This window comes from Balaenoptera ricei, chromosome 1 (genome assembly GCF_028023285.1).
Source record: "Balaenoptera ricei isolate mBalRic1 chromosome 1, mBalRic1.hap2, whole genome shotgun sequence".
Lineage (NCBI taxonomy): Eukaryota > Metazoa > Chordata > Mammalia > Artiodactyla > Balaenopteridae > Balaenoptera > Balaenoptera ricei.
The window spans coordinates 131,761,152-131,789,122 of record NC_082639.1 but is presented as its reverse complement, the minus strand read 5'-3'; the positions used below and the strand labels follow the sequence as shown (position 1 = coordinate 131,789,122).

The window sequence follows — 27,971 nt, the reverse complement described above, 5'->3', positions numbered from 1 at the left end:
CTCTTTTTTTTCTAGTTCCTTAAGGTGTAATGTTAGCTTGTTGATATATGAACTCTTGTTTGTTTAGCTCAGTTAACTGTTATTATTGACACTCTTAAACCAACAGTTGCAGAGGTGTGCCACTAGTTTGTGGTTACAAGAGTGTATGTATATAATTTTTTTAAGTTTTTTTTATTGTGGTAAAATATGTATTACCTGATTTATGGTTTTGACCATTTTTAAAAATGTAAAATTCAGTGTCATTAAGTACATTCATATGTTGTGCAACCATCACCACTATCCATCTCCATAAATTTTCAACAGCCCAAACTGAAACTCTGTACCTAATAAACAAAACTCTCCATTCTGCTTTCCCTTAACCCTGGGTAGCCACTATTCCACTTTCTGTCTCTATGAATTTGATTATTTCAGGTATGTCAAATAAGTGGAATCATATACTGTTTGCCCTTTTGTGTCTGGTTTATCTAGTATAGTGTCTTAAAGATTCATCTGTGCTGTAGCATATCAGAATTTACTCCTTCTTAAGGCTGAATAATATTCCATTGCATGTATATACTGCATTTTATCTATTCATGCATCAAAGGACATGTGAATTACTATTTTTTGGCTATTGTGAATAATGCTGCTATGAACATTGGTATACAAATATCCTTTTGAGTCCCTGCTTTCAATTCTTTTGGGTATCTACCTAAACGTGTAATTGTTGGATCATATGGCAATTGTGTGTTTAATTGTTTGAGGAACTTCCATACTGTCCTCAGTAATGGCTGCACCATGTTACATTCCCACCAGCAATGCACAAGGGTTCCAGTTTCTCCACATCTTTGCCAACACTTGTTATCTTGCTTTATTGGTAATAGCCATCCTAATGGATATGAAGTGATATCAATTTGCATTTCCCTAATGATTAGTGATGTTGAGCATCTCTTGATGTGCTTATTGGCCATTCGTGTATCTTTTTTTGGAGAAATGTCTATTCCTTTGCCCATTTTTTAACTGGATTGTTTTTAGGTTGTTGAGTCATAGCCCTTTATTTATTCTGGACACTAGACCCTTAATAGATAGATACATCATTTGCAAATATTTTCCTCCATTGTGTAGGATGCCTTTTCATTCTGTTGCTTATTTCTTTTGCTGTGCAGACGGTTTTAATTTTGATGAGGTTTAATTTATCTATTTTTTTCTTTTGTTGCCTGTACTTCTGGTGTCATAGTCAAGAAATCATTGCCAAATCCACTGTCATGGAGCTTTTCCTCTATGTTTTCTTCTATGTTTTATACTAAGTAAACCTAAAGGAAAGGCTGAAGAATCAGTTGTAAATAGTATAAGCTAGATGAAGACTTGAATTGAAGCACATCATTCTGGGGGAAAAATAAATAAATATTCACACTAAAGAAGGTAGAGAAATTTATTGCCACTTGAAACTATAACTCAGATGAATCAGACCAAAACAAAACAGAACAAAACCATTAAGTTGACATTAAAACATATTGTTATTTGATCAGATTTGTCTTTTGAGGATTTCTTTACTGATAGGCACTTCTGCAACCACTTAGGGTAATTTGGTATAAACATTTTGTGGACATTTTTAAAGGTGTATAAAAGGATGTTTGATGATAGCCAGTCATAAGTAAATAATAATATATATGACATAAAAATTAATTGATGAATTGCATTTTTGAGTTTGAACAATGTTCTAGAAAGATCCTACTTTCTCTGCCATATTTCGTAAGTATCAAATTGGATATTCCTGTTGTGCTGCAATTGCCAAAATGAGCTCAATAGTTAGAATGTTTCTTCTATATATCAAGTTGCATCCATTCAAAATATGGAATCCCCTGCACAAAACCAAAATGAGAACATGTTTTGCTCAAGCATTTGTTAAGGTGGCTGTAAAATATTTAAAAGTTTCCTAACATATAGCATTTATTTTTAAAGTAGTCCCTTCACCCACAGTATTTCCATAAGACTCCTTTGTAGCCCCTAAAAATCACCAAAAAGGGAAAGGACTCCTATCCCACTCTCTCCCCGACCCCTGCCAGCTACTTTTACTTTAGAGTAGGGGTCAGAAAACTTTTTCTGTAAAGGACCAGATAGTAAATATTTTAGGCTTTGCTAGTCATACAAACCCTGTTGTAGCTACTCAATTCTGTTGTAGCACATGAAACCAACCACAGACAACAGTACATGAATGGGTGTGGTTGCATATGACCCAAGGCTGTAGTCTGCCAATCCTTGCTTTAGAGTACAGAAATTAGTTTGCTTATGTAAAATATATAGCAAGATAGATAAATAATAAATTAGGGCCTAAAAGAAAGGTACAGAATCTTTTTCTTTTAGTCCTTTAGGAAAACCATCCTGTAATGCCTGTATTGTCTATTTTAAATATATCTACACAGTTTCATTTTTTCCTTACCCTGAGATATTTATTAAGAAAGGGTAATCCGGAGTCCAGTACATGAAACATCTTTGGGGATATATATTATTTAAATAGAAAGTGATAATACTTCTAGCATTAAAAGAACCCCAGCTGCCAAATAATAATGACTCTATAGTGTGCCTCCAACATATTGACTGTTAAAGGGCAATAAGTTCTCCCTGGCAGTGATTACAGCAATTGAAAGTTATATTTTCATATCTTGTATAGGGATGAAATCGTCCAATATTTTTCTTTGTAGCAAGTAAGGTGGTTGGTGAAGACTTAGAAAATGGATTATCAGGTGAGCTCTCTGTACAGCTTACTGGATCCAAACTGCGTAGAACCTAAGGAAAATAAGAGGTGATGTCAGATGTATGCAGTAAGGACTTAAAAGCCCTTGGTTTTATTAATATATAACTACCAATAAGTGCTATTTCATTAATATGTAACTGCCATAAAAAATAACATCTGAATGATGAATTTGATTAGAGAACTTATGCCTTTTCTCAAAAAGCTCTAAATTTGACAATGATGTCAAGTTATTATATTACCTAGGTTACCTATTTTTAAAAATAATGAAATTACTCTTATGCATATTGATGAAAATATATGAAAACATAAAAGAAAATTAGGTTATATCAATCTTACTGTAAGTGATGTTGATTTTTATCTTTAATCAAAAAGTATGCACTACCTTTCTCCCTCAGTCCTTCATTGAGCTGCTTGGAATTGGGATTCTGCCTTCATTCTTCTACTGAAATGTTATTTCAAAGTTTTTGATCATTTACTTGTAAAATCAATGGTTTTCATTTCTCTTTTTCTAATTTATATGCAATATTTTATGCTAATGATCATGTTTTTGTTTCTTGGATTCATGGACACCATACTCTCTTAATTCTTCTTCTCCTCTGATTTTTCCTATTCTGTTTCCTTTACTGAGACCCACAACAGGAGGAACTCTTGGGTTGAAAAAAATTCTCCAATTAAGGGCAAGGATAACATGGCTGGCTCATAGCTCCTGTTTCTCATTTTCATATTCTTCCAACCATCATCATATGATGAGCATGGGTTATTGGGCAAAGGAGGCAGGTACTGGAATTGGAAAGGAATTGGGAAAAGCAGTGGGGGAAAGAGCTTTCTCTCCTTCTATGTAAGGGTTATTCAAAACAGCTTTCAGAAATGGCTTGAGATGTCTGTTTCCCTAGCTCTCATTGTCCAGCAGGTTTTTGTCCTTCTAAGTTACCAATGTACCCGAAGAGCTATAGCTAATTTAAAAATGTCCTGGCATCATTTAAGAGCTACCATTCTATTTCAGTACCTCTGTTTTTCTACTGGATTACTGCTTTTTCAATTTAGTTTTTGATATCCTTCTATTTTTACAGAACGTGGTTAGATGCTACTGGACAAACAGAGATAAAGGACTTATCTTAAAGCTGCTTATAAATTTAGAAGGGAAAATTATAACAGTACCCCAACTCGCTATATATGTTATTACATTATGTGCCTTTAGAGAGAGAAACAAAATGCCAAAGGAATACAATTAAAGGAGACCGAGATACCAGTGTAGATAGAAGGTTTCTAGATTTTAGCCTGAAAGTGATAGGGAAGGATTTTAAGCAGGGTGCCTTTCAGAGAGATCACTCTATACACAGCAGGTGGATGAGGGAAGGAGTGGGCACTCAAGCAGACATGGGAAGAACAGAGAAAGGGAGTTTACAGCAATAATCTAGCTAAGAAATGCTGACCTTGAAGCAATGTGGCTAAAAGGTCCAAGAGACACTAAGGAAGTAGGACTGTCAGTTTTGTTCAATGAGACAATATGGTGGATAAAGGATTGGGAGAAGGGGATGTAAACCAAGCCTTGAGGCTACCCACCATTGTATAGTGAAATAGGAGGGTGTAGGGTTACGTAAGCCAAGGGAAGAGAGTGTTTCAAGATATCAGGAGTAGTTAATTATACCAGATGCTACTGGCAGCAACCAGGTAGGCAGCAACACCATTTCCCAACAAAAAGAATCGAAAAAGAGAAACGATTTTGGATAAAGCTGATGAGTTTAGTTTCAGGGACTGATTCAGTAAACAGCTGAACACCTACTGTTGTACAAAGGATTATGCCAGACCTTGAGGAAATGTAAGACATAAGCTCCTTAAGGAACTTACAGTTTGGGAGAGAGATGGAGAATCAAACAATTGCAATTTAACATGATAAAGAGCTATACTAGATATATATATATGTACAAAATGCAGTGGAAGCCTGGAGGAAGGAACATCTAGGTTTGCCTGTGGGATTCAGGGAAGGCTGATTCTTAAAGGCAGTATAGTGGTTGGGCAAGAAGAGAGATGTTGGGAGGGCAGTCCAGGCAGAGGGAAAGTATGTACAGAGGCATGAGATACAGTGGCCTATCTGTGGAATGAAAGTGGTTAACACTGCTGGGATGTGAAGTGCAGAGGGTGGACACACCTGGAAAATGGTCCTAGAGAAGGGGAACTGGAATAATGATTAATGAAAGGCCTTCTCTACAATATGAAATAACTCAGGTTCAGTAATGAGGGAGACTGGGAGCCCTCTGAACAGCAGTACCAAGAATGATGGGATTGGCATTTTTGAAATAACTCACTGGCAGTGGAGGATGGCGTGGAGGCAGGTCAAAAGCAAGGTGGGGATGTTGGTGAGGAGGCTATTGCTAAAGTCTAGCCTGGAGATCAGGTGTCTGAACTTGGGAGAGGGGATAAATCAGAAGGAACTGATAGGACTTATAAAGGCAACAGGATTAGAGGGATGAAGGATATAATAATAATGATACCTACTATCTACTGAGAAATTACTGTACCTTTATTGGAAACTGCTACAGGCTTTATATGTATTATTTTATGGAATCCTCAAAACATCCCTATGTAGTAGGTATAGTTCGCTAAGCTAAGGAATACAGGAGAAGCAGGTTATTTTACTGTTTTTTTTTTTTCAGAATGGGAATACAAATGCAAAAGCAAGGAGAAAAGAGGTTGTTCTATTTTTAGCTGTCTATGGGATAAGCATAGGGAGATGTCCAGCTGGATGTAAGTCTCTTAACTCAGGATAAAAACGTCTCCTTTGAAGAAGTTGAAGAAGTCACAGTTGAAGAAGTCACAAGCATAAAGCTATGGGATTAGGATAGTCCCTAGAGAATATAGAAAGTCTGTTATGTAAGGAAAGGCTCAAGAGTGGGCACAGAAAGAGAATTCTGCCCCCCGCACCCTCCATCAAACACTGAGAAAGAATGGTCACAGAAGTAGCAAACAGCTGGGAGAGTATGGCGTTTCAGTAACTGAAGGAGTTTGAAAAGCATGGAGAACAGGTTCCTATGGAACAACAACATTTAAAGGAGGAAAATCTATGAAGAGGAGTTCAGAGAGGCAGCATGAGGTTCAAGAAAGAGTAATGTCACATGAGTAAAGGGAGTATCAAGGAGGCATGCTAGATGAAGTAAAACATGACAAAGTATTTAAATATTCATGACCTTTATAAGAGTACTTTTTGAGAACAGTGGAGCTGGAAGTCTATTGAGCTAAGCAATGGCAGGAGTTGAGAAGTGGATGGTATGTAAGTAGAAATAAGTACAGACAACTTGTTCAAGATTCTTGGTTGTGAAGGGAAGGTCATAAGACCATATATAGAGGACTTAGGATAGAGGGAACATTTTTCCTTTTTAGATGGAAGACACTTGGGCATGTTCTTAAGCCAAAAGGAAAGAGCCAATAGAAGAACTGTTGGTGGAGGCCTGATGAGCCTGAGGGAACATGCTATGCTTTGGAAAGGAGGAGGGACACCCTTTCCAGTAACAGAAATATATGTAAGGATGGTTGCCATATAGCTAGGCTTCTGGATAGCAAGTGGGACCTTGAGGGAATTTTCTGCCTCTGCCCTCTTTTTCTTCTGTGAACAAGGAACCAAAGTCATCTGCTGAATCTGAGGTAATAGTTGGATGGGTATAGAAACCAAGAAGGCAAGCAGTTGAACTGACACAAGAATGGGGTTTTCAGGGTACCTGAGAGAAGGATAAGAAAGAAACATATTTAAGAATGTAGTCTAGGCAAGCTATGGCAGGAAAAGAAGCCAGGAGAGTTAGCTGATGAGATGAAGAAAAACAATGTAGGGCCCAAGGGAATAAAAATTATGATGTGATCAAGGAACAGGGGTATTCAGAATGATAGAATTGGAGCTGGAAAGAAAAGCTGAGATCACAGTTCATGGAGAGATGTTGAAGATTTTAAAAGTGGAAAAGTTCTGGTAATGACAAGGCCTATGATGGGGACATGGGAGTCAGATACTGAAGTGTAATGAGGGTGAACCTGGATGGCTGTAGAACTGTGAGACCACAGTATTTGACAGGTCACCTGCATGAGCCCTTAATTCACGCAGGACTGAAGGTACCAGGTCTACACTAATTGATTCTGTGGAGTCTGGCACATTCCCATCTATATGGGGAAAAAACAAGTAACATCTTAGACCAGAAGTAATCAATTATCTACTCTTGATTACTAAATTAAAAGTTCTACACAGTGGTTTTCATATCAAAATGAGCTCAAGAAAAGCATTATCAATGATTCAGTAGCTAAAAAATAGGTCATCTTTAAAAACAACTACATTTTTTTCTCCTCAAGAATAGAGTGAGAAAATTAAAGCTCAGAGGAGGAAATAATTTTCTACAAGATCACTAGCTCATTAGTATGAGAATCAAATTTTGATCCCATATTTCCTAACTCCCAATGCCAAGCACTTTCCATTACAACATGTCACATTTCAATAAGAGGACAGTCTTAGAGGTTCCACAGATCACGAAAGAGAAGTATTTTACCGTTTCAGCCATTTTTTCTGCTGGGGTGCTGCAGAATTCAACTGTTGATGGAAACTTTTTTTGACCATTAGTGCCAACATTTCCCAGAAGACGAGAATTTATTGCTTTTGCCAACTTGTGATTTGTTAATGCTAGTTCTGCTGTGCTGTGAGGTTGCGCGCTAGGGTAGTAAGTTTGCTCTCTTCCCCACTGCAAGGAGACCAAGAGCTCCTCCAACAACCTGCAAAGACCACACATGAGCACTGAATATTAATCAGAGGATAAAATATAAAAATCAAGAATGATGAATAAATGAGAAGCATATTTCTGAAATCATATAGTATCTTTCTCCTCTATCTTTCTCTCAGAGTTCAATAAATCAGGAAGTCTGGTAAAATAAGTCAGATTACAGAAAGCACTTATTGATTTTATGGTTATCTGGAAATCATTCAACAAACAGTACATTTTTTAGTTCTCATATTTTAGTACAGGTAAAATATAATAGTATACTCATACAGTATTATAGAACTACTGATTTGATTTGTGCATTTATTGAGATATTCATATGGTATATGTATATGATAATTTTTTGTGTGAGTTACATTGGTTGATTTCTAAATGATAAACCGACTTATAATGCTTGGGATAAAACCTACTTGGCCACGATCTATAAACATTTTTATATACTGTTGGATTTGAATCACTAAAATTCTGTTAAGGATTTTTGCATCTGTATTCATTAGCGATATTGGCCTGTAGTTTTCTTGTAGTGCCTCTGTCTGGTTTTGGTGTCAAGATGATGCTGGCCTCATAAAATGAGTTGGAAATTGTTCCCTTCTCTATTTTCTAGAAAAGTTTGTGTAAATTTGGTTTTATTTCCTCCTTAGATGTTTGTTAGTATTCACCAATGGATCCATATAGGCCTGGGGTTTCCTTTACTAGAAGGTTTTTGACTACAAAGTAAATTGCTTCAATAGGTCAGGGCTATTCAGGTTATCTGCTCTTGAGTACTCTGGTGGTTTGGGTCTTTTAGGGAGATCGTCCATTTAAGTTGTTGAATTGATTAGCATAGTGTTGTTCATAACATCCCCTTATTATCTTTCCTATGTCTACAGAATCAGTAGTGTACCCCTCTCCTTCTCATCCCTGATACTAGTCATGTGTATCTATTTTTTTCCTGATTATACTGCCTAGAGGTTTTGTAAACTTATCTTTTCAAAGAACCAGTGTTTGGCTTTCTATTTCATTTATTTCTGCTCTCATCCTTTTCTTCCTTCTGCTTAATTTGCTCTTTGTGTTTCTTAAGAAGGAAGCTTAGATTATTTTTTTTTTGTTTTTTTGTTTTTTTTTTTTTTAATTTTTATTTATTTATTTATTTATGGCTGTGTTGGGTCTTCATTTCTGTGCGAGGGCCTTCCCTAGCTGCGGCGAGTGGGGGCCACTCTTCATCGCGGTGCGCGGGCCTGTCACTATCGCGGCCTCTCTTGCCGCGGAGCACAGGCTCCAGACGCGCAGGCTCAGCAATTGTGGCTCACGGGCCCAGCTGCTCCGCGGCATGTGGGATCTTCCCAGACCAGGGCTCGAACCCGTGTCCCCTGCATTGGCAGGCAGACTCTCAACCACTGCGCCACCAGGGAAGCCCGAAGCTTAGATTATTGATGAGACCTTTTTTCTTTTCTACAATAAGCATTTAAAATTATAAATTTCCCTCTAAACACTGCTTTAGTTGCCTCCCACAAAATCTTATATTTTGATATATTGTGTTTTCATTCTTCTAATTTCCCCTTTGATTTTCTCTTGACCTTTACTTATTTGATTTGTAAGAAATCAACTACATAAAAGTATAAAGTACATTTAAGGAAGACTATCAATTTTGACAGTTCTGGTGCATACAGACATGAAAGTAAGCTCTAATACTGTAGAACAGTCCTCAAAAAGATCTCCTTCCAAAGGAAAGACCGGTATGCTTTTTGGCTTCTACCAAAAACCATACAAAACTGCTATAACTATAACCAAAAACTACTTTTAAATCCAGGGATTTCTTCTATTATAGATGTAACTAATTCTCTCCCCAATTAAGAATAAAAGAAGCATGTCTTCTGTTTTTTCAGTCCTTCTCCCTCCCCTGGGCATCTGTTTTAAAATGTATATGCTCAATAAGTTATTAAATGTAGAAATACTAAAGAACTATCTCAATAACAAAAATTGCAGGAGAAAGGAGAAGAGTTCAGAATGTAAACAAGTGCCATACTTCTGCGCAGCTATCATTTCCTGACGAAACTGTTCCCGTTCACTCAGGAGATCTTGTATAGCACTCTGTGCATCACGGTTTTGACGCTGTAAAACTGCTCTGGAGTTGGTTAACTCATCTGCCATAACCCTGGAAAAGATTAAAACCTTACATATTGATTCTCTGACAGTGTTAAGAAGTTAATATACTACCTTTGTGACTGTCATTTTTAAAAACTTACAAAAAAGATTTAACGTTGTCAAATTACTTCTCAGTTTTTAAATCTTCACTAAAAACCATTTAAAATCTTTATGAGCTTAGAACTTATTAAAGGGACTCAATTAAAATATCTGTTTACAGAATGACCAAGGAAACAGTTTTTTAACTTTCCTATATAGTGACTTTGGAATGTACTTCAGTCTTACTCTAGATTAATCAAGTTTTGGGAAAAAAATAACATTATTTAAATGTTTTTTAAATACGGAAAACTTAAGAGAAAAAAATGAGTTATTTTTCTGCCATTCAATTACTTCTTTGTCCTTAGAAAAATATTAAATATAGAAAGATTTATAAAAAAGCAAAACTAAGTCCTTCTTCCTGTCCAACATCCCCATCCTTCTTTTATAATCAGTAATCAATAAAGTAACCAATACATTTTTCTAGAAAAAAATAATTTATGTGTATATCAACATAAAATTATGTGTAAAAATAACTATATTCATATTATTTACAAAAAAGGGATTATTTAATACAAACTTTTCTATAGTTTGCTTTTTTCACCTAATAATTTATCTTGGTGATTTTTTTTCATATTAGCACACATAGAGCTAACTCATTCCCTTTTTTTAAAAAAAAAAACAGCTTCATGTTTTCTTCTGATTGGATGTACCAAAATGTATTTAACCAATTCTCTATTGATGGAACTGAAGCAAAATTCTGAAGTATTTTTATTCAGCTGAAAATCTTAAAACTAAAGTCTCAGACCACAGTAACCACTGAATTCCTTAAAATGAAAACAATTCTGACATTAAAAGATTAAATCAACTAAAATATCAATAAAGTTTGGTTTAATTATTATTGCCCTTAGAGTGTTACTATCAGCATTGATCAGAATGTTAAAAAAAAGTTACATATTACAGTAATCTGTAAAATATATGCATGATTTGCTTCTTAAGCTGTTCAATGAGAATTAATTAATATTCATTCTAAGTCAATAAACAGTAAATTCATTTCACCAAATAGATCCTATATTAGTACAATTAGAAAACAAATTAAGGATTTTAACAGAGTAATCAATTACTAGAAAGTATCACAGATATTAAAACATGAAAAAATACTTTCCTAAAAATTTATTCATTACAATCAGTGGTTCTTAAGGTACAGGCTGGAAGCCTTTGGTATTTGTGAGAAAATTAAACTTAAATCAATAGTTATGAAACATACTATGTGTGAAGCACTTGGCTAAGCACTGGAAATACACAGATGGATAACACCCAGATCCTGTTCTCCAGTAACTCAAAGTTGGAAGGAGGGGATAAATAGACAATCATAATATATAAGAGAGCTTCCCAACTACCAGTGTGTCCATGGGCCTGGGGGTTCTAGGGGCTGGGGGTTCTAGGGGCCTGGGGTTCTCACCTCTACTGGAGAGTAGCCTCATCCAGTATGCTATACAGTATGTCATACAGATGTTATCATTTTCTGTTTGTGCATGGTGAGAAAAAGGTTGGGAAGCTCTATCATGTAGTAAAATGAGCTATAAGAACAGAGCACGAGAGACAAAATATAATGTACGGAGTGGCAATGATATTTGAGTTCTCCAGATAGAAGGTGGGGAAAAATAGTCTTTTAAAAAATTTACGTATTTATTAATTGCCTGAGTTTACAGTTTTGTTTTGATCTTAAACATTGTAGTAGGAGTGATTTCTACTATAGAAGAGTAACTCAGAATTCTGGAATGAGGGAGGAGATTTTTGATACCACTTTTCCATTTATGGAGACTGTATGACCATCCAGAGGAGGGAGAGTCCACATCTTAAATAATACATGAGGTACTCTGACAATTTGAATCAGAAATTTTCACACTACAATCTATTTTCTTGCATTAGGGGTCAAAAATCTGATAGAGCAAAAGCTAGGAAATGAAATACTATTTAAAATAGAAAATACCTGCTTGCAAGGAATTTACTTCGCCACACATCACACTGTATCGACATCCGTTCTAACTGTTCGGAAAGCTGAGCTATGTTTCGACCTAGGGCTTCGTTTTCTAAAATAAGCTGATTTTTCTCACGGGCTAGACGTTCAAAGTGATACTGAAGATCATCCCCAACAGAAGCCACCAGCAGCTTTTTTAACTCACGATTGACCTGGAGGAAATCATGACCAATACAACAAGCTCAAAGTGATGCCAGTGACTTTAATGCAGCAAAATGAACAAAAGAGAAACTGTGTTTCATGTAGTTTGGACCTCCATTACTAAAAGTGCGTATCAAAAAGTGATATTAAATATTTAAGTTTCAAAATGTATACAACCATGTCTTTATCTCTATTAATCTACAGTCCATGTGGTTATAATCTGAGCCTCTTATTATAAGAGTACAAATCATTATCATAAAAATTACAAACTGCCTCCAGTCAACACTTAAAGGCAAAATATTAGAAAACTGAACCAATCAATTTTGCTAAAAGATATGACAAAGTGTTTTATAAATCTTTTCCAACATTTAAAAATTGATTTCTTTGTGCCTTAGGATTTTTATTTTTAAGAATTTAAGCAAAGAAAGCAATTCACATGTCTATAAGCATGTTCTTCACATTGTTATCAAAAATGCAAAAAATTAAAACATAAATGTCCAATAAAAGGTATTGGTATATGGTGCAGTCATTGAAGAACACTGTTGCTATTAATAATGATATTTTAATAGAATATCCTGTATTAACAACTAAAAAACAACTAAAAAAAGTGAGTTACAAGGCAAAAATATACCCAGTATGTATAATTATGCATTTATAGCCAGATGGTATAATATAGGTAGCACTATTTTCATTATGTTTTCTGTATTTTCTAAAATGTTTACAAATAAATATGTACTAGTTTTATAATTTGAAATTAGTTATTTAAAAATATATTAAAATATATTATTAAATATATTAGAAATATATTTGGATGACAACCACTAACCATGGTGTCACAAAGACTAACATCTAGCAAAAAGATGTATAATCTAACAGAGAGGCAAAGTGGGGCTGGTAAGGCAATTACTAAGATGTAAAGATTAAAGACAGTCAATCAAGCACTATAGATAATTTTCCATTTACAAAGAAGATACTGATACTTATACCACCATTCTCTTTATTCTAAGTATTATCTATACACAGACAAAAATACTTGGAATTTATGGATCCTTAAAGCAAGGATTATTAACTAGTCTTACTTAGTCAATCTCTAGTCTGCAAGTTCATAACTGTAACCTCCTTTACAACTTATAGGTGGTCTTGTCCAAAGTACCTCACATTGTCCAAAGTACCTCATACTTCAACCATGTTTAGAGGATAAGTTCCCAACATAAACTAGTTCTATTAGAGGCACTAAAGAGAATGAGAAATTTAAGAGGAAGTTTTTTAGATAAATGACAAGTTATAATGACATTGCAAGAGGAAGTGTTGTTTTCTAACATGCAGGCTCAGAAGGCCCAGGTATAAAGAGAGGTACTCATTAAACCTATTAAGGCTGTTCTTACCTCTGACTGTACTCTGAGCTGGTTTGAAAGACCTTCTTTGTCCTGTAGTAACCTCCTTTCAGAGTTCTTGAGCTTTTCCAATATATTCTTTACCTCGGATAGTTCCTTTCTGGGTTCTTCAACTCCCTCTGGCTGGCCAAGGAGTTCTCCTTTATGATGTCCCAGAGACTTAACCTTTGCATTTTTGTTGGGGATATCATGGGTTATAGCGGCTTTGGGAACTAATATTCTTACAGCTTCGACTTCCACTGCTTTTTCAGCGAGAATCTTCCCTAGCTGAAGAACGCCTGGGCTCTCTGATGGAACTGCTTTCTTTCGTGGACTTGGAAGGATGTGATGCTTTATAGGTTGGATTCCAGGAGTAACTTCAATAGATTTAGGTGGCTCCTCAGTTTCCATTCCATCTCCCGCTCCTCGAATTGGGGATGAAGTAAGGATGACTATAGACGGGAAAACAAAACATAAACTACTTACTGAAAAGAAATGCCAGGAAAATGCTAAACATGCTTTACCCTGCATTCAGAATTCCTGGTACTGAAAAAAAGGGAAAAAATTTAGAGTAAAAATTTTCAAAACAATCATGTGTCAACAAAAGATGAACAAAGTCTTTCAGGTTCAAACTTTCCTTAAATAAATGGTTTCTCTCTTGGTAGAAACTGCAAGAGATTCGGAATCAAGGTCCGGCTTCAACTTCTACTTTCTAGTATAATCCTAAGTAAATAATGTAACCCTCCATGAATCTCTAGTTCCTAATCTGCAAAATGTAGATAGTAACAACTATGCTACAGGGTTGTGGTACGAAAGAATGTAATAAGATCAAATGCCTGGCATGTTGTAGACACTCAATAATATTAGTTAAATATAAAAATAAATATAAGCTATGTATATATGTATTTGAAAGTGTCTACCTCAAAATAGATTGACCTGTTTTTGTGAACTCTTAGCAAAGAATGCTTCACAAGCTATCCAACCAGATTCCTTAATACTCTCTCTCCTAGGCCTTTGTTTCTGCTATTTCTTATTCTCTTAAATGGCTTCTTTCGACACTTACTGTGATTCTCACTTGTCCCTTTAAGAAGTCAGCTTAAACTCTACTCTGCATTAAATTTTCCCAACTGTTCTAGTCTACTCTCTGAATGCCTATGCTACTTACTATCTCAAACATTCAGTTTGAATCTTAATCATGAACCATAATTATCATTTATGGGTTTTGTTATATGCTAAATCTTACTTTCCCAGTAAGTCTGATAAGCACACTATGGTCAGGCATCATGCCCTAAACAAGTGGAAGGAGCATGGTATTATAGAAATGACATGAACTCTGGGATCAGCCAGATCTGGTTTTGAGTCCCATTTCCACGATTGCTACCTGTACAATCCTGGACAAAATCCTGCAATTATCTGAGCTTCAGTTTTAGCCTCCATGAAATGAATTTAACAGTACATCTAGGGTTACCTTATGTCTTAAATGAGAAAATGGTTAAGTAACAAACAACACTTATAAAAGATTTACCATGTGCCAAACAGTATTCTAAATACTTTGCACATAACTCATTTATCCTTACAGTAACCCTTTGAGGTAAAGATAATTAGCTCTATTTTACAGATGAAGAAAATAAGGCACAAAGAGGTTCAAGAACTTGCCCAAAGTCATACCACACAGTTAGTAAGTAAAAGATGCAGAATGCAATTCTGGGCAGCCTGGTCCCAAAGACTGAGGCCTTAACCACTGCACACACTGCCCCTTCAAGTGTCAAAAGTGTCTTGCACAGAATTGCAGACATTCAATAAATGGTAGCTCCCATTCCTTTCCTCTTTAACACTTAATACATTGCTGCACACATTTACTAATTCGCTCAATTAAAATAATCTCCCCTCTGGGACTTCCCTGGTGGCGCAGTGGTTAAGAATCCACTGCCAATGCAGGGGATACGGGTTCGAGCCCAGGTCCGGGAAGATCCCACATGCTGCAGAGCAACTAAGCCCGTGAGCCACAACTACTGAGCCCGCATGCCACAACTACTGAAGCCCACATGCCTAGAGCCCGTGCTCCGCAACAAGAGAAGCCACTGCAATGAGAAGCCTGCGCACCACAACTAGAGTAAGCCCGCATGCAGCAATGAAGACCCAATGCAGCCAAAAAAAAAAAAATCTCCCCTCATATAAGACAAACCTGGCTAGCCGTCCTTAGTTTAGATAACCTTTGGAAGGCAGCTATGCTCACCACTATACTACCATTGCTCCAGTCAAATAACAAAAATTTTGTTTCTTTTCTCCTACTTTACCTTACCTCAAATTAAGCAGTGTAAGAAGTTTCATTGAGTCATCTTTCTCCAAGAAAGGGCTAATTTCACTAATTGATTCAAGAAAATAAGTGGTTTAGAGCTTAGAAAGTAGAATGGGAAATGTTGCAACCTTGAGGAAATGGCTGAGATGATACCTAACCTACACGGAATTCTTGAATTAGTATATTCAGTAACATCCCTATGAGCTACAAGTTAGATTCCTTGCCATTTTACAAGTCCAGCATACATCTGAGAAAATGGAGGCCAAAACCTAGGAATGGTAATGATAATTAGCTTTTATTCAATTTATTATGTGCCAAGGACATAGTTCTAAGTCCTTCAGATGCATCAATATCATGTAATTTTTACAAGTTTCATGGGGTAAGCACAATAGTACCCATTTTGTAGATAGAAACAGAGGCTGTGAAAGGTTAACTAGCTTGTCCAAATCATCAGTGTCAAACTGGGATTTGAGTCCGAATATGACTCCAGAACTAAGCTGTTAATTGGTCTGGGAGGCCTTCCACAAACAGAACTATTGCCTCATCAACCTTGAACTTACTGCCTCTGCTAATAGCCCTATTTGTCAGGTTGCAAAAGCCCAGTGAGCTTAAAAAAATGCAGATCTGATCTGCATCAAACCCTTGAATGGCTTCCTATCACTCTCAGAATAAAGACCAAGATCCTTACCATGGCCTATACGGCCCTTGGTGATCTGGCCCCCTGCCTATCCCCTGGGTCTCAATTTATGCCATTCACTCCCTCAGATCCTAAGTTCCAGTGTTACTTGCTTTCTTTTAGTGTCTCAATAGGAGCAAATGCCTTCCTCTTCCTCTGCAGACATTTCTTCTTGGAACATTCTTGGAATCTTCTTCCTAACTTCTTCTCCCCTACTCATCCTTCAAATCTCAGTTCAACCTTTCCAAAGGGAAGCCTTTCTCTAATCTTCCATGATTAGGCTAGGTTCTTTGTTTACACGCCCCTAGAGCAAAGACCCTGCCTTTCTCTGTTTACCATTTATCAAAATGGTAAACATTTTTTTCAGTGTAATCAGTTATATAGTATTTGTGCCTTCCACTAGGATATAAGTTCCATGAGGGTAGGGACTATGTGTCACTCGTTTACCACTATATTCTTAGTAAAGTGCCTTGTACCCAGAACTCTCTATCTGATGAACAATAAATGAATGGAAGCAAGAGGAGGGGAAAAGGACAAGCACATATAACGATGGTGATGATAAACTTTTGAGTTTTACAGGCAACAAACATGCTGCCTGGTGCCTAATATTGGCCAGACATTGTATGAGGTAGTGGGGACCTCTATGCTTAAGAAACTTACTATCTACACTTGAGGAGACAGGACATACATGTAAAAAGATAACATGTATTACTGTGTAATAGATAATAAGTTTGCAATAAGTGGTAGAAAAATATTTCTACAGAAATTTGATTTCTACAAAAATGTTAATTGAACAATCATGGACTATTGATCAGTCTTTGGTGAATTCATTACTATCTAGCCAAATCATATATTCATATGATTTGAATGTATATATTTACAATGTTGTGTTAATTTCTCGTGTACAGCAAAGTGATTCAGTTATATGTATGTATACATTCTTTTTCATATATTTTTCCATTATGGTTTATTACAGGATATTGAATATAGTTCCCTGTGCTATACAGTAGGTCCTTGTTGTTTATCCATTTGATATATAATAGTCTGCATCTGCTAATCCCAAACTCGCAATCCATCCCTCCCAGATTTCTACTTTTTAAAAAGCTTATTTTTCTTCTTCTTCCAAACTTAGTTATATAGATACAGAACCTACAGAGTAGAACAGATTATCATCATACACAGTCACATATCTTCTGGTTTCTATTACTATTTTTTAAAACATTACATGATTAAAAGATATTAAGAAGAAAAAATTACGTATATTCTCATCATTCTAAAATAACTTTTCATTACTTCAAATTTCTTCAATATTTTTATATACTTATATTCATAATTAACTTTATAAGCTTAATATATTTTTCTATTTTGCTAGTCTTTATATTTTCATTTTATGACTATATTATTCCTTCAAGTTAATATAGCACTATTTAATTAATTACTATTTTATTGTTGGATGTTTAGACTCTTTCCAATTTTTTATTATAAAAATGCTTTAGTGAATATTTTTATGCCTACAGGGTTTTTTTTCAAATTCTGAATTGTTTCTTTTGAATAAATTCCCAAGAAGAGAATTAATGTGTCAGGTGAAGATCTGCATTGTCAAACTGCCTCACAAAATAACCCTACTGACGTATCAGTAGATCTATTACTTATGTCTTTATTAGTTTTATTTTTTGCATGCTCCATATCCATGAGCTATTGCAATGCTTAAAAGTAAATAAGAAAACATTCTAAAGTGTTTAGAATGACACAGTAAGCACTCATTAAATGTTACCTCCTATTGCTTTTATTATTATTCTTTAAAAAAATCTAATAACTTTGGATCTTGATTAAGGGGAGAAAAAGCTTAATATCATAAAATGTAATTGTGCCTTTTATTCTCTTATGCTAAAGTTTTACAAAGTTATATCATCAGACTTTAGGACTATTTTTTCATTTATCAGATTTTTGGGGACTTTTTCCTAAGTATGTAGTAATGTACTGGAATTCCTGAGTCATGTTACACAGGAGGTAGAAAGACATCTGAGGTATAATTAAGGTGTTCTATTTAACAAAACGTTTTATATTAAAATAAAATATTTTGTCATTTCTGTATTAAATGTTAACTAAGACATACCTTGAGCCTTAGGACTGACTCTACTTTCAAAAAGATGAACAAAGGAACACTTCCGAAAGTGAAATAAAGGGTTTGGTACTTAGTTCATGCTGTAGCACATCAGCATGGAGAAGGAGAATCCCCACTGAACTGTTTTAAAAATAAAGGCCTATTCCCATGCTTTTTTTTTTTTTTTTTTTTTTAATTCACGTTCTTTTTTATTTATTTATTTATTTATTTATGACTGTGTTGAGTCTTCGTTTCTGTGCGAGGGCTTTCTCTAGTTGCGGCAAGTGGGGACCACTCCTCATCGCGGTGCGCGGGCCTCTCACCATCGCGGCCTCTCTTGTTGCGGAGCACAGGCTCCAGACGCGCAGGCTCAGTAGTTGTGGCTCACGGGCCCAGTTGCTCCGTGGCATGTGGGATCTTCCCAGACCAGGGCTCGAACCCGTGTCCCTTGCATTGGCAGGCAGATTCTCAACCACTGCGCCACCAGGGAAGCCCTATTCCCATGCTTTTAAAATATGTTTTCAAGTTTGTCTAACTCTATCTCGTGCAAATTTAATTTCGTCACTAAGACATCCTGGCATTTAAGAAGTAATGTAGAGTCATGAATTAACTACAGATTCACAATAAAAAAACACAACAAAAAGACACACTAGAGCTATGCCATTCAGGCCCACTGAAGCTGAAGAAATAAGAAGCAGGTGTGACATCTGTTAAGATTAAATACGATTTCTAGGCAAGTCACAACATTTTTGATTTGGAATTTTAGGTAATGGAGATTCAAGAACAAATCACAAAATGGTTAATGCTAAATTTAAAAGGCAAAGAAACAATGGGTATTTAACAGAAATCTCTTTTCAAACAAAACTGTCATAAAATTCCAATCAAGAAATTCAATCAATTTGGTTCAAACTCAATTTACTCTTCCTTAATTTAAACTGTTCTACTTACTCAAGCACTTGTGAGTCCCAAAGCTGTACCATATCTCACATGGCAGCTCCCTCTTTGTAACAACTGTGCTTCTAGCTACTGTGCACAGGCAAGGAGGCAAGAGGGGATCAGGGCTTTACACTTTCTCGCCCAGTAACTTACTTTCATAATTCTATTTTCTCTGTGACCCACATAGAAACCTTTATTACATATGCACTAGGCCCAATCCAGGGCACATTCATGAGCAATTACCTTCAGTCAAGTGGGATGACAGTGATCTATGGTACCAGCTCTGTAATTATGAGTAATGTTTAAGTAAAGCAAAACATCAATCCCTTCCCATTCTTTGAAGGGAACCAACAAAACAATTCTTTAATTACTCATCAACATTAACTTCCACTAAGTTAATTAACTTCCATTTACTTCCATTAAGTTAATCAAAGAATTAACTTTTAATTCTTTGATAAGTGATCACTTATCAAAGAATTAAAACATATCTAAGGTTTATGGCTCATTCTCACTGCCTTTCCCCCAAATTGGTGAAATGTAGCAAGAGAACAAATAATACTGTACAATAGGGGCTGGCAAACTTTTCCCATAAAGGGCCAGATAACATTTTAGGCTTTGTGGACCATGAGGCAAAATTAAGGATACTATTGATATATAGGCATTTATATATGAAGAGAAAAAACAAAATTTTAAAAATGAAATTCAAATTATAATAATTGAGTGAAGTTTCTTTTGGTATATAGGTCTAATAATGAAAAGAAAAGAGTTCTTTTTTACTTGGGATAACACCTGGCTTAAGTGCGATTCAAAGTTCGTGTTCCCTATTATCATACTGCAAATATTCTCAGCAGGCCCAAGAGCCATAATTTGCCAACCCTTGCTCTAGAATACTGAGGCAAAAAGAACATTATTTTATAGTCTGTTATGAAACAAACATTTCTCCTTCTTTGATAAAACTGTAAGTCTATGAAGACAGATACTCAGAGTCAGCAGGATGGTGTAATAAAACTAGACTAGACTCTGAGTAAAAAACTTCAGTCTCCACTGCCACACATTGTGTGACCTTGGGCAAACCACGTAACCTTACCCCTCCCCCCCATCCTACATTGCTTTCAGAATAATGCAAATACAAGAGTGTTTCAAAGTAATTTGTTTCTCTCCTAGACTAAACTGTTGAGATCTCCTCAGGGCAGGGACTGCCTCCTAATCTTGGTATCATCAGCTTAATGAAATGGTGCTTGGGGCAGAAAAGGTGAGTAAATGCTTATGGAAGTTCATCAATGTTAACATTAACACACCACCTAGAAGATTTCCTTTTAACATCCAATAACTAACTCATTTAAAAACTGCTCAATTTTTTTCCTCTACACGAAATCATTAATTACTAACTCATAATCTGACAAATTTTTCAGATCTTATGCAGATTCAGTTATAAAACAGTTAAATTAGGGATCATCACTTGGTAATTTTAAATTAATATTCTTTTATATGTCACCAGTATCACCCAATGAAGTTTACTTACCACTAAATTAGAAAAATATGCTATAGGCAGTGGACTTAAGAGTCAGGCCCACGTTTACTGACGTGGAATCCAAACGTTCCTTTTGTCACAGGCCCCGCAAATAAAAGAGCTTCCCGGTCAAATAAGTGTGGGCAGTGCTGCAAACCACGTATATCTCTTTGGAGCTGAACAGTGTACATTAGTATATAAAAGGCTCTGAAGGGTCCTGTAGTATAATCTCTCCCTTAGTCCAGCATTTCTCTAATTTATCTGTTCATGGACTCCTTTTACACCTAATAACTATTGTTCCACAGACTTAGAGTTAAAAGTTAGACTATTTTATGGAATTATAAATATTTGAACATCTCAGACCTTCCTATTTGGTCTATTTTCACTACACTGTCTGACTTTAATCCCTTTACTTTTTTTTTTTTTTTTTTAATAAATTTATTTATTTATTTATTATTTTTGGCTGTGTTGGGTCTTCGTTTCTGTGCGAGGGCTTTCTCTAGTTGCGGCAAGCCGGGGCCACTCTTCATCGCGGTGCGCGGGCCTCTCACTATCGCGGCCTCTCTTGTTGCGGAGCACAGGCTCCAGACGCGCAGGCTCAGTAGTTTTAGCTCACGGGCTTAGTTGCTCCGCGGCATGTGGGATCTTCCCAGACCAGGGCTCGAACCTGTGTCCCCTGAATTGGCAGGCGGATTCTCAACCACTGCGCCACCGGGGAAGCCCAATCCCTTTACTTTTAATTTCAACCTTGCTTCCCCCAAAAGTTTTGGATTCAAATTCTAATTTTCTAATTGTTCCTATGTATTGCATGTTTCCCTTTCAAAAAGCCTTAGCAGCAAGGACACATCCCTCTCATGATGACAGTATTGCTCAAATGTCTGCTGAGAAGAAGTTCTGTCCCTATAAGCCAATCTTGCTTCTTTTCTGAGGCAGTTACAGGAAATGCAGGCAACTGACAAATGTCAACCATATAAGTGCACCTTTTCTCAGGCCATGTGATACAAGTAACTCTTCACTAACAACAGTTTAAATGATATTAAACGAAGGATTAGGACTAACAGCTGAATTATCTACCTCACTGTAAAATTAAGATCAAATGAAATAAGTATGTGAATGTGCTTTATAACTCTAATCCTCATTACAAACAAGTAACAACAAATAAATAATTTCACAGAGGCCTTGCAATAACTAACTTCTAATTACTAATGATAATGTCGTATTTAGTTTTTCGTTTTTTGCCAAGTACCATGCTAACTGCTTTCACAGTAGTTATGATTTAATTGCTCTTATTTCCCATTAATCCCCAGCTTATTACTTTCATTTCAGTTTCTGGTTTGCTTATTCTAATACTATAAAAAGCCTCTGGTGACCCCGAAATGCTCTTGCACTCAGCTGAATTAAATTCAATTAAATATTTATTGGCATGATCTTCGCTGTCTAAACACATTTAAACCCCCTTTAAAGAGTTTGCTTTTGGAGATGTGCTTGCTGCAAAACTGGCTTCTAGAAAATAGTTTCCCATCTCTCACTGACAGCTCCAACCTCCACAACTCACTCTACCCAAGAATAACCTGAATCAAGAGGAGCTCACTTTGGGACATGCTAAGACTGTTATCTATGTCTAAGTGAAGATAATCAGTAGACAGTAAGCTACAAGGGTCTGAATCACAAGGAAAGAGATCTGAGCTATAGATAGATTTGGAAGCCATCCTTATAATTACTAAAGCTGTGAGAGAAGAGAAGGAGGGCTGAAAAACATTAATATTTAAAAGATAAACCAGAAGAAGAGGAGAATTAAAAAGAAACTATAACTAGAGCAGTGGTGTCCAACAGAACTTTCTACAATTATGGAAATGTTCTATATCTGCACTTTCTAATACAATACCCACCAGCCACATGTGGCTATTGAGCACTTCAATGTGGCTAATGTGACTGAGAAACTGAATTTTTAATTTTTAAAAATACTAATTTAAGCTCAAATAGCCACATGTGGCTACTGCATTGGACAGTGAAGGGCCAGTAGATGGAAAATAAGAGTAAAGTCATGGAAATCAAGGAAAGAAAGTATTTCAAAAAGTGGGAATGATCAATAGTATGAAATGTTATACAAAGGACAAGCAAGGCAGGACTAAAAAGTAACTACTGTAGTTATTCGCAAATGTTCTGAGTTGAATTGTGTCCCTTCCATACCTCAGAATGTGACCTCATTTGGAAATAAAGTCATTGCAGATGTAATTAGTTAAGATGAGATCATACTGGAGTAGTGTGCACCCTAATCCAATATGATTAATGTCCTTTTAAAAAGGAGAAATTTGGACACAGAGACACACATGCACAGGGAGAATGCCATGTGAACAAAAAGGCAGAGATCACTGTGATGTGTCTACAAGCCAAGGAATACTAAAAATTGCCAGCAAACCACCAGAAACTAGGAGAGAGGCCTGGAACAGATCCTTCCCTAGTGCCTGCAGAGGGAGCATGGCTCTGCCAACATCTTGATCTTGGACTACTAGACTCTAAAACTGTGAGACAATAAATTTCTGTTGTTTAAGCCACCAGTTTGTGATACTTTGTTACAGCAGCCCTAACAAACCAATGCAATAAGAAAAAGGTCTTTTATACCTGCTAGTTGTTTGTCCATCTACCCAAATCTTTTACAATGTATATTCTTATTTATTTAAATCTTAATCTTCTAGTGGACAGAGAACATAGCTATAAAAATTTGCTTTTACACTACTGTTTAACAGTAGTAGTCATCTAATAAATACTACCAAATGATGTTACTATTCACCTGTGTATCTGTAGTACTGAAATGTAAACACAGCATTAAGAAACAAACATGAAGAGATATGAAACACAAATGATTCCCAAGGGCTCTATGGGGTTTGGTTACCTGGCTCAAACATTCCTTTGTCCTATCATCATAAATTTCATGTTTTAAAAACAATTATCAGCAAAAGAAGACCACTTACCTTTGGTTTCTAAGCTTTCAAGAGTAGTCATTTTTTTCACCAATAAAAATGCACCCCAAGACTTCTACTGAAAAACCTAAAAATGTATAAAATGAAAGAATTAAAACAATACCATATAAACACATTCACTAAGTCCCTGTAATTTAAATACTGTGATATTCTCCTTCTGCATTTAGGAGGTGCCCCTTATAGCCCTTTTCCACAAGGTGATATTGTTATGGTTACCAAATGTCTCAAAAAAATTAGGGGTGGTTTATTTTCAAATTTCTGTTTCGGTGTATACTCTAAATTACCACCAGTATATTCTAAATTATCAGATGTGTGTCCTTAAATTTAGCTCAGAAAGAGTACTGTAGTTACTGTAGGGGCTTTTGTATCACTGATATGACACCAGGAATTTAAAAGTAATTAATTATGTTCTCAGGAGACATTATTGGCACTATTTTGTTCACTTTATATATCAGAGAGGAGCTTCTGTTCAGATGTTTAACAAGCGACAAAAAATTCATGATAATTTGCACTTCTTGGTAATAAAATTAAAATGGCATAGCATATGCTTTCAGAAATGTATGCATGGTCTTACAGTACAGGCTAAGATTCAGTGGAGAAAGTGAGAAGGAAGGTGATACTAATGCAGTGATTATGAGTATGATGAACTGGGACACTGGATGACAACTGGTTTCACCACAAAAATGATCACTCGGGTACTCGATATAACTCAGCATAGCGTCTCCCACGACTACCTTCCTCAAAAGTCACAAACCCGCCTCCTATTGTTCTGAAAACAGGTCTCCAAAGACCCTTCGAAAGAGCAGTGAGCCCTCAGAAGATGCGCAGCGAAATGTACGAGCACAGCCAGTGTCGGCCGGCAAACACCGAGGGAAGGGGGTGAAGGATGGGTCTGGAGTGGGTAACAGGTATGAAGGCGGCAGGATGGAAGCGACAAGCCTGTCAACCTCTTTGGTCCCCAGAAATCGAATCCCAAGTTCCGTGCCTGTCTGAACAAGCCTTCCTGGAACAACAGGCAACCTTTCCTTTAACCCAAAGCGACTGAACACCAAACTTCAACTCAGACCGCCGTCCCGTTCCAAAATGCCCTCTTAGTTACACAAGTCCGTGTTTGGACTTACCTCTCAGACTCTTACTCTTCCTATTGCAGGGGGCCTCACTTTACAGGTTCTTCGTCTAGATCTCACTGGGCTAACTTCTCCACACACTACCCTTACATTCCGAAGCCAATCCGCCCAGGCCTTGGTGACATCAAGCTTCTGGTTCACAAATAATCACTTCCGATTACTCAGGGTTTCGTTTCCGGAATACTTTTCCAAAAGAAAAAGGTAAACACACTCTGTGGTGCGTTTAAACTCAAGTAACACAGAACATCTTCTGTAAGACTTCAGTAAGTGAAAACTGGATGAACCCTTATTAAAAAATAAAATGTAAACTATTTGGACCCTAGCCGCGTATTAGTTTGAACTTCCGGGTTATCTGTCGGCCAAACGGAAGTGATGATGCTGGCACGAGGTAGGCGGTGTTCCGTCGCCCCAGGCGACGGAGTGAAGGGGCGGGTCTGTCGATTGGGTGGGCGGAGCTGAGTTTACTTTTAGCCAATAGGGACGAAGAGGCGGGCAGTGGCGGCCTACGCATAGTACGGCAGTAGGTGGAGCTCTGTTGCCAGAGTAACCCGGCGTTGGTGTTGGTGGTGTATCCTTCCTGTCGCAACCATACCTGTTTCCTTGTGCTGAGATCCTGAGGTGATGGTGAGTGCCAGGCGAGGCCAGAACGGCTCCGGGGTCTTCTTTACTCCGCGTCCCAGGTCCTTGGTTGTCTGGACAGTGAGAGGCGTCCGCGTCCCATCTGCCTTCACCCCGTTATCTCTTTCTCCCTTTCCATGAGCAGTCCCTGCAATTTCCTCTCTTTCCCTGTTTCTTGTAGCACTCTGAATTCCACTTTGGTACTGCTAAGCCTCGAGAGTAATATGACAGAAAGTTTAGGTGTAAGACACTGAGTCTAATAGTCTGAGGTGAGAGATTATTTCGAACATTTAAAATGTTTTCATTTTTCATCATTACATTTTTTTTTTTTCAAGCTCCCAGCTTCACCTTAACGCGCTTCATTTAATAGTATGTTGTGGTGTGTGTATAACTTTCTCATTACTGATCCGAACCTCCCTAGTTCCTGAAATCTTTGCTTTCTTGAGTGGCCGAGTACTGTCCCACACCCTGTCTAAGGGCCATATAGTAATAGCTGTATTTTGCGTTAGCTCCCTTCTAGCCAGTTGATTACCTTCTAGGTCCGTGCTTTTTAACAGGAATGCCCCTCAAGATCACTTGGTGATCACTTCTGGAAAATTCACTTGCTAGAGCCTCACCCCCAGAAATTCTGAATAAATAGGAATGGGGCTCCGTATTTGCATTTTAAAAAAGCCTGTCACGCGTTTGAAAACACCAGGGTTCTAGTTAATTCACTTAATTACCAAATATTTTAAACACAGGTAAGGAACTGGAGGACAGAGAGATGACTATTGTCAGATGAGTATAGCTATGAACTTAACAGAGACCCACCCACCACCCCTTCTCCAGTACTACTCAGCAATCCATTTTATTACTCCAATCTTCTGCTGCCCTTTTCCTTCTGAGCCCTTTCCACACCTTCACTTTACAAACCCTGTCCCTTCCTCTCCATTCTAAGCAGATGACAGAGTCTAACAGTCAATTTCTTTAACCTCATGCCCTAACCTATATATTGATCTATATTTTTTACCCATCATTCGGTCGTGTGTTTCTAGTTGATAGAAACAGGTGTTGAAGGATAATGCTTCCATCTTTGCCCTAAATCTTATTCCCTCCCATTCCTTACAAGACTTTTGCTTCAGGTTATAGTTCTTCTTTCCTGTGCTTTCAGCCTCTTCCTCTCCATTTCCTTCTCCTCAGTGTTCAAGTCATACATCTTAAGGAAATGAAATAAAACAAAAGCCCTTCCCCTTCCTGTGTTTATCCAGTCCTCCCATCAATCTATCAGTAAACTGCTGGAAAAAGCATAGTGCTTCCATTTGTATCAAATTCTGCTCGGTCACTTGCATCCTCAACGCTCTGTTGTCTGAATTCCTCTCTAATGGCTTCATGAAGTCGTTCTTGCTTAAATTTCGAACGGCCTTTTAAGTGCCAAGTCCAGTAATTTCTTCTCAAAATTTATTTTATTCAGCCTCTCTGACAACTGAAGCTCATGGTTATTCATTCCCTCTTTTTTTCCACTGGCTTTGCCTGTCTTCAAAATGTCATTTTCTGGGACTCACTCCTTAATTAATTTCACTTCTTAGTCTATACATTTTCCTTGGCTGATTTCATCCACACACAAGAGTTCTACTAATGCCTAAGCATTCATTCTTGAATTTCAGTTTCATCTCAGACCTGTTAAGGCCTAGTTGCTTCCTGGACATCTCTACCTGGTTACCGCAAAGGCCCCTCAAACTTGTACTACCATATTCATTCGAAATTATTTGCTCATAGATTTGTCACACTTGCTAAACTGTGAACTGTTAGAGGAATGGACCTTTCTTTTGTTCACTGCTATTGCTTATATCACGGCAGGCACTCAGATATTTGTGAAATACGGTTTTTTGGTGCCTGTCTTTCAGACTCCCCAACAACCCTAAGAGCAGTAAACTCCTCCTCGCACCCTCTGTCCTGGCTCGAGTTGTGTGTGGTGGCTCTTTGAGAAATTGCGTGGTCAGTGAAGGCTCGTCGGAGGAAGAGACTTTTGTCTTGAAGCCTGAGTGATAAAGTGCAATGATCTGAGGGAAGGGTTCTAGGCAGCACTAGCAAAAAGATCAAAAGAGCTTCGAGTATTGCAGGCACTGATCTTATGGCTTAATGTGAAAAAAGAATCACTATTATTGATAGATTATGAGGTGGTGTGCGGGTGGCAGCAGTCGGGGGGGTATGGTGGAGTGTGAGATTCCGGTAGAGAGGTAGGTAAGGGGCAGACCACATGCATGTACTACAGCAGTGTTTTTGAAACTATAGTTGTGACCCATTATTCGGTCATGAAGTTAATTTGTGGTATGTAGCCAGCATTAAAAAAGAAGACACGTGAAATAGACATTACCATATTGTCTATAGTAAGGGTCGCTTTCATGAAACTTTTGTTTTAAATTGTATGTGTGTTATGTGTACTGGGTTATGATGCAGAATATCTTTCTTACTGTGACTCGTGATCCACAAAGTTCAAGGTAAAATGTACTTTGAGCAAGACACACTTTAAACGGCAAAATAGTTGAA

At 37.0% G+C, this 27,971-nt stretch overlaps 3 protein-coding genes across 4 annotated transcripts in view; 2 read left to right on the top strand and 1 right to left on the bottom strand.

The window, feature by feature from the left end:
• Positions 1-20,471, top strand: part of CCDC181 (coiled-coil domain containing 181) — a 52,361-nt gene extending 31,890 nt beyond the window's left edge. Inside the window, exon 7 of the mRNA XM_059935875.1 lies at positions 20,374-20,471. The gene's annotated coding sequence lies outside the window, so the exon portion shown is untranslated. The remainder of the gene's footprint in view (positions 1-20,373) is intronic.
• On the bottom strand, positions 1,404-24,999 carry BLZF1 (basic leucine zipper nuclear factor 1). Its single transcript, XM_059935923.1, has 7 exons — positions 24,822-24,999; positions 23,692-23,767; positions 13,207-13,646; positions 11,633-11,832; positions 9,485-9,613; positions 7,255-7,474; positions 1,404-2,763 (listed from the first exon to the last, which is right to left on the bottom strand). Exons 2-7 carry the CDS (start codon positions 23,720-23,722, stop codon positions 2,578-2,580), a joined length of 1,206 nt encoding a protein of 401 aa, XP_059791906.1. The 5' UTR covers positions 23,723-23,767; positions 24,822-24,999; the 3' UTR covers positions 1,404-2,577.
• A 373-nt stretch (positions 25,000-25,372) lies between these two features.
• NME7 (NME/NM23 family member 7) overlaps positions 25,373-27,971 on the top strand; it is a 244,646-nt gene continuing 242,047 nt past the window's right edge. For both annotated transcript variants that reach the window (XM_059935841.1, XM_059935832.1), the window contains exon 1: positions 25,373-25,451. In XM_059935841.1, the coding sequence (XP_059791824.1) occupies positions 25,449-25,451 (3 nt within the window). In that variant the 5' untranslated portion in view covers positions 25,373-25,448. The remainder of the gene's footprint in view (positions 25,452-27,971) is intronic.

Excerpts from the sequence above, each read along its gene's own strand:
- BLZF1 (XM_059935923.1), bottom strand. The coding sequence starts at position 23,722 with ATGACTACTCTTGAAAGCTTAGAAACCAAAG. Across the intron at positions 11,833-13,206 it reads AGCTCAGAGTACAGTCAGAG|GTCAATCGTGAGTTAAAAAA; the intron begins GTAAGAACAGCC and ends GATTTCCTCCAG. Across the intron at positions 9,614-11,632 it reads AGTAAATTCCTTGCAAGCAG|GGTTATGGCAGATGAGTTAA; the intron begins GTATTTTCTATT and ends AATCTTTTCCAG.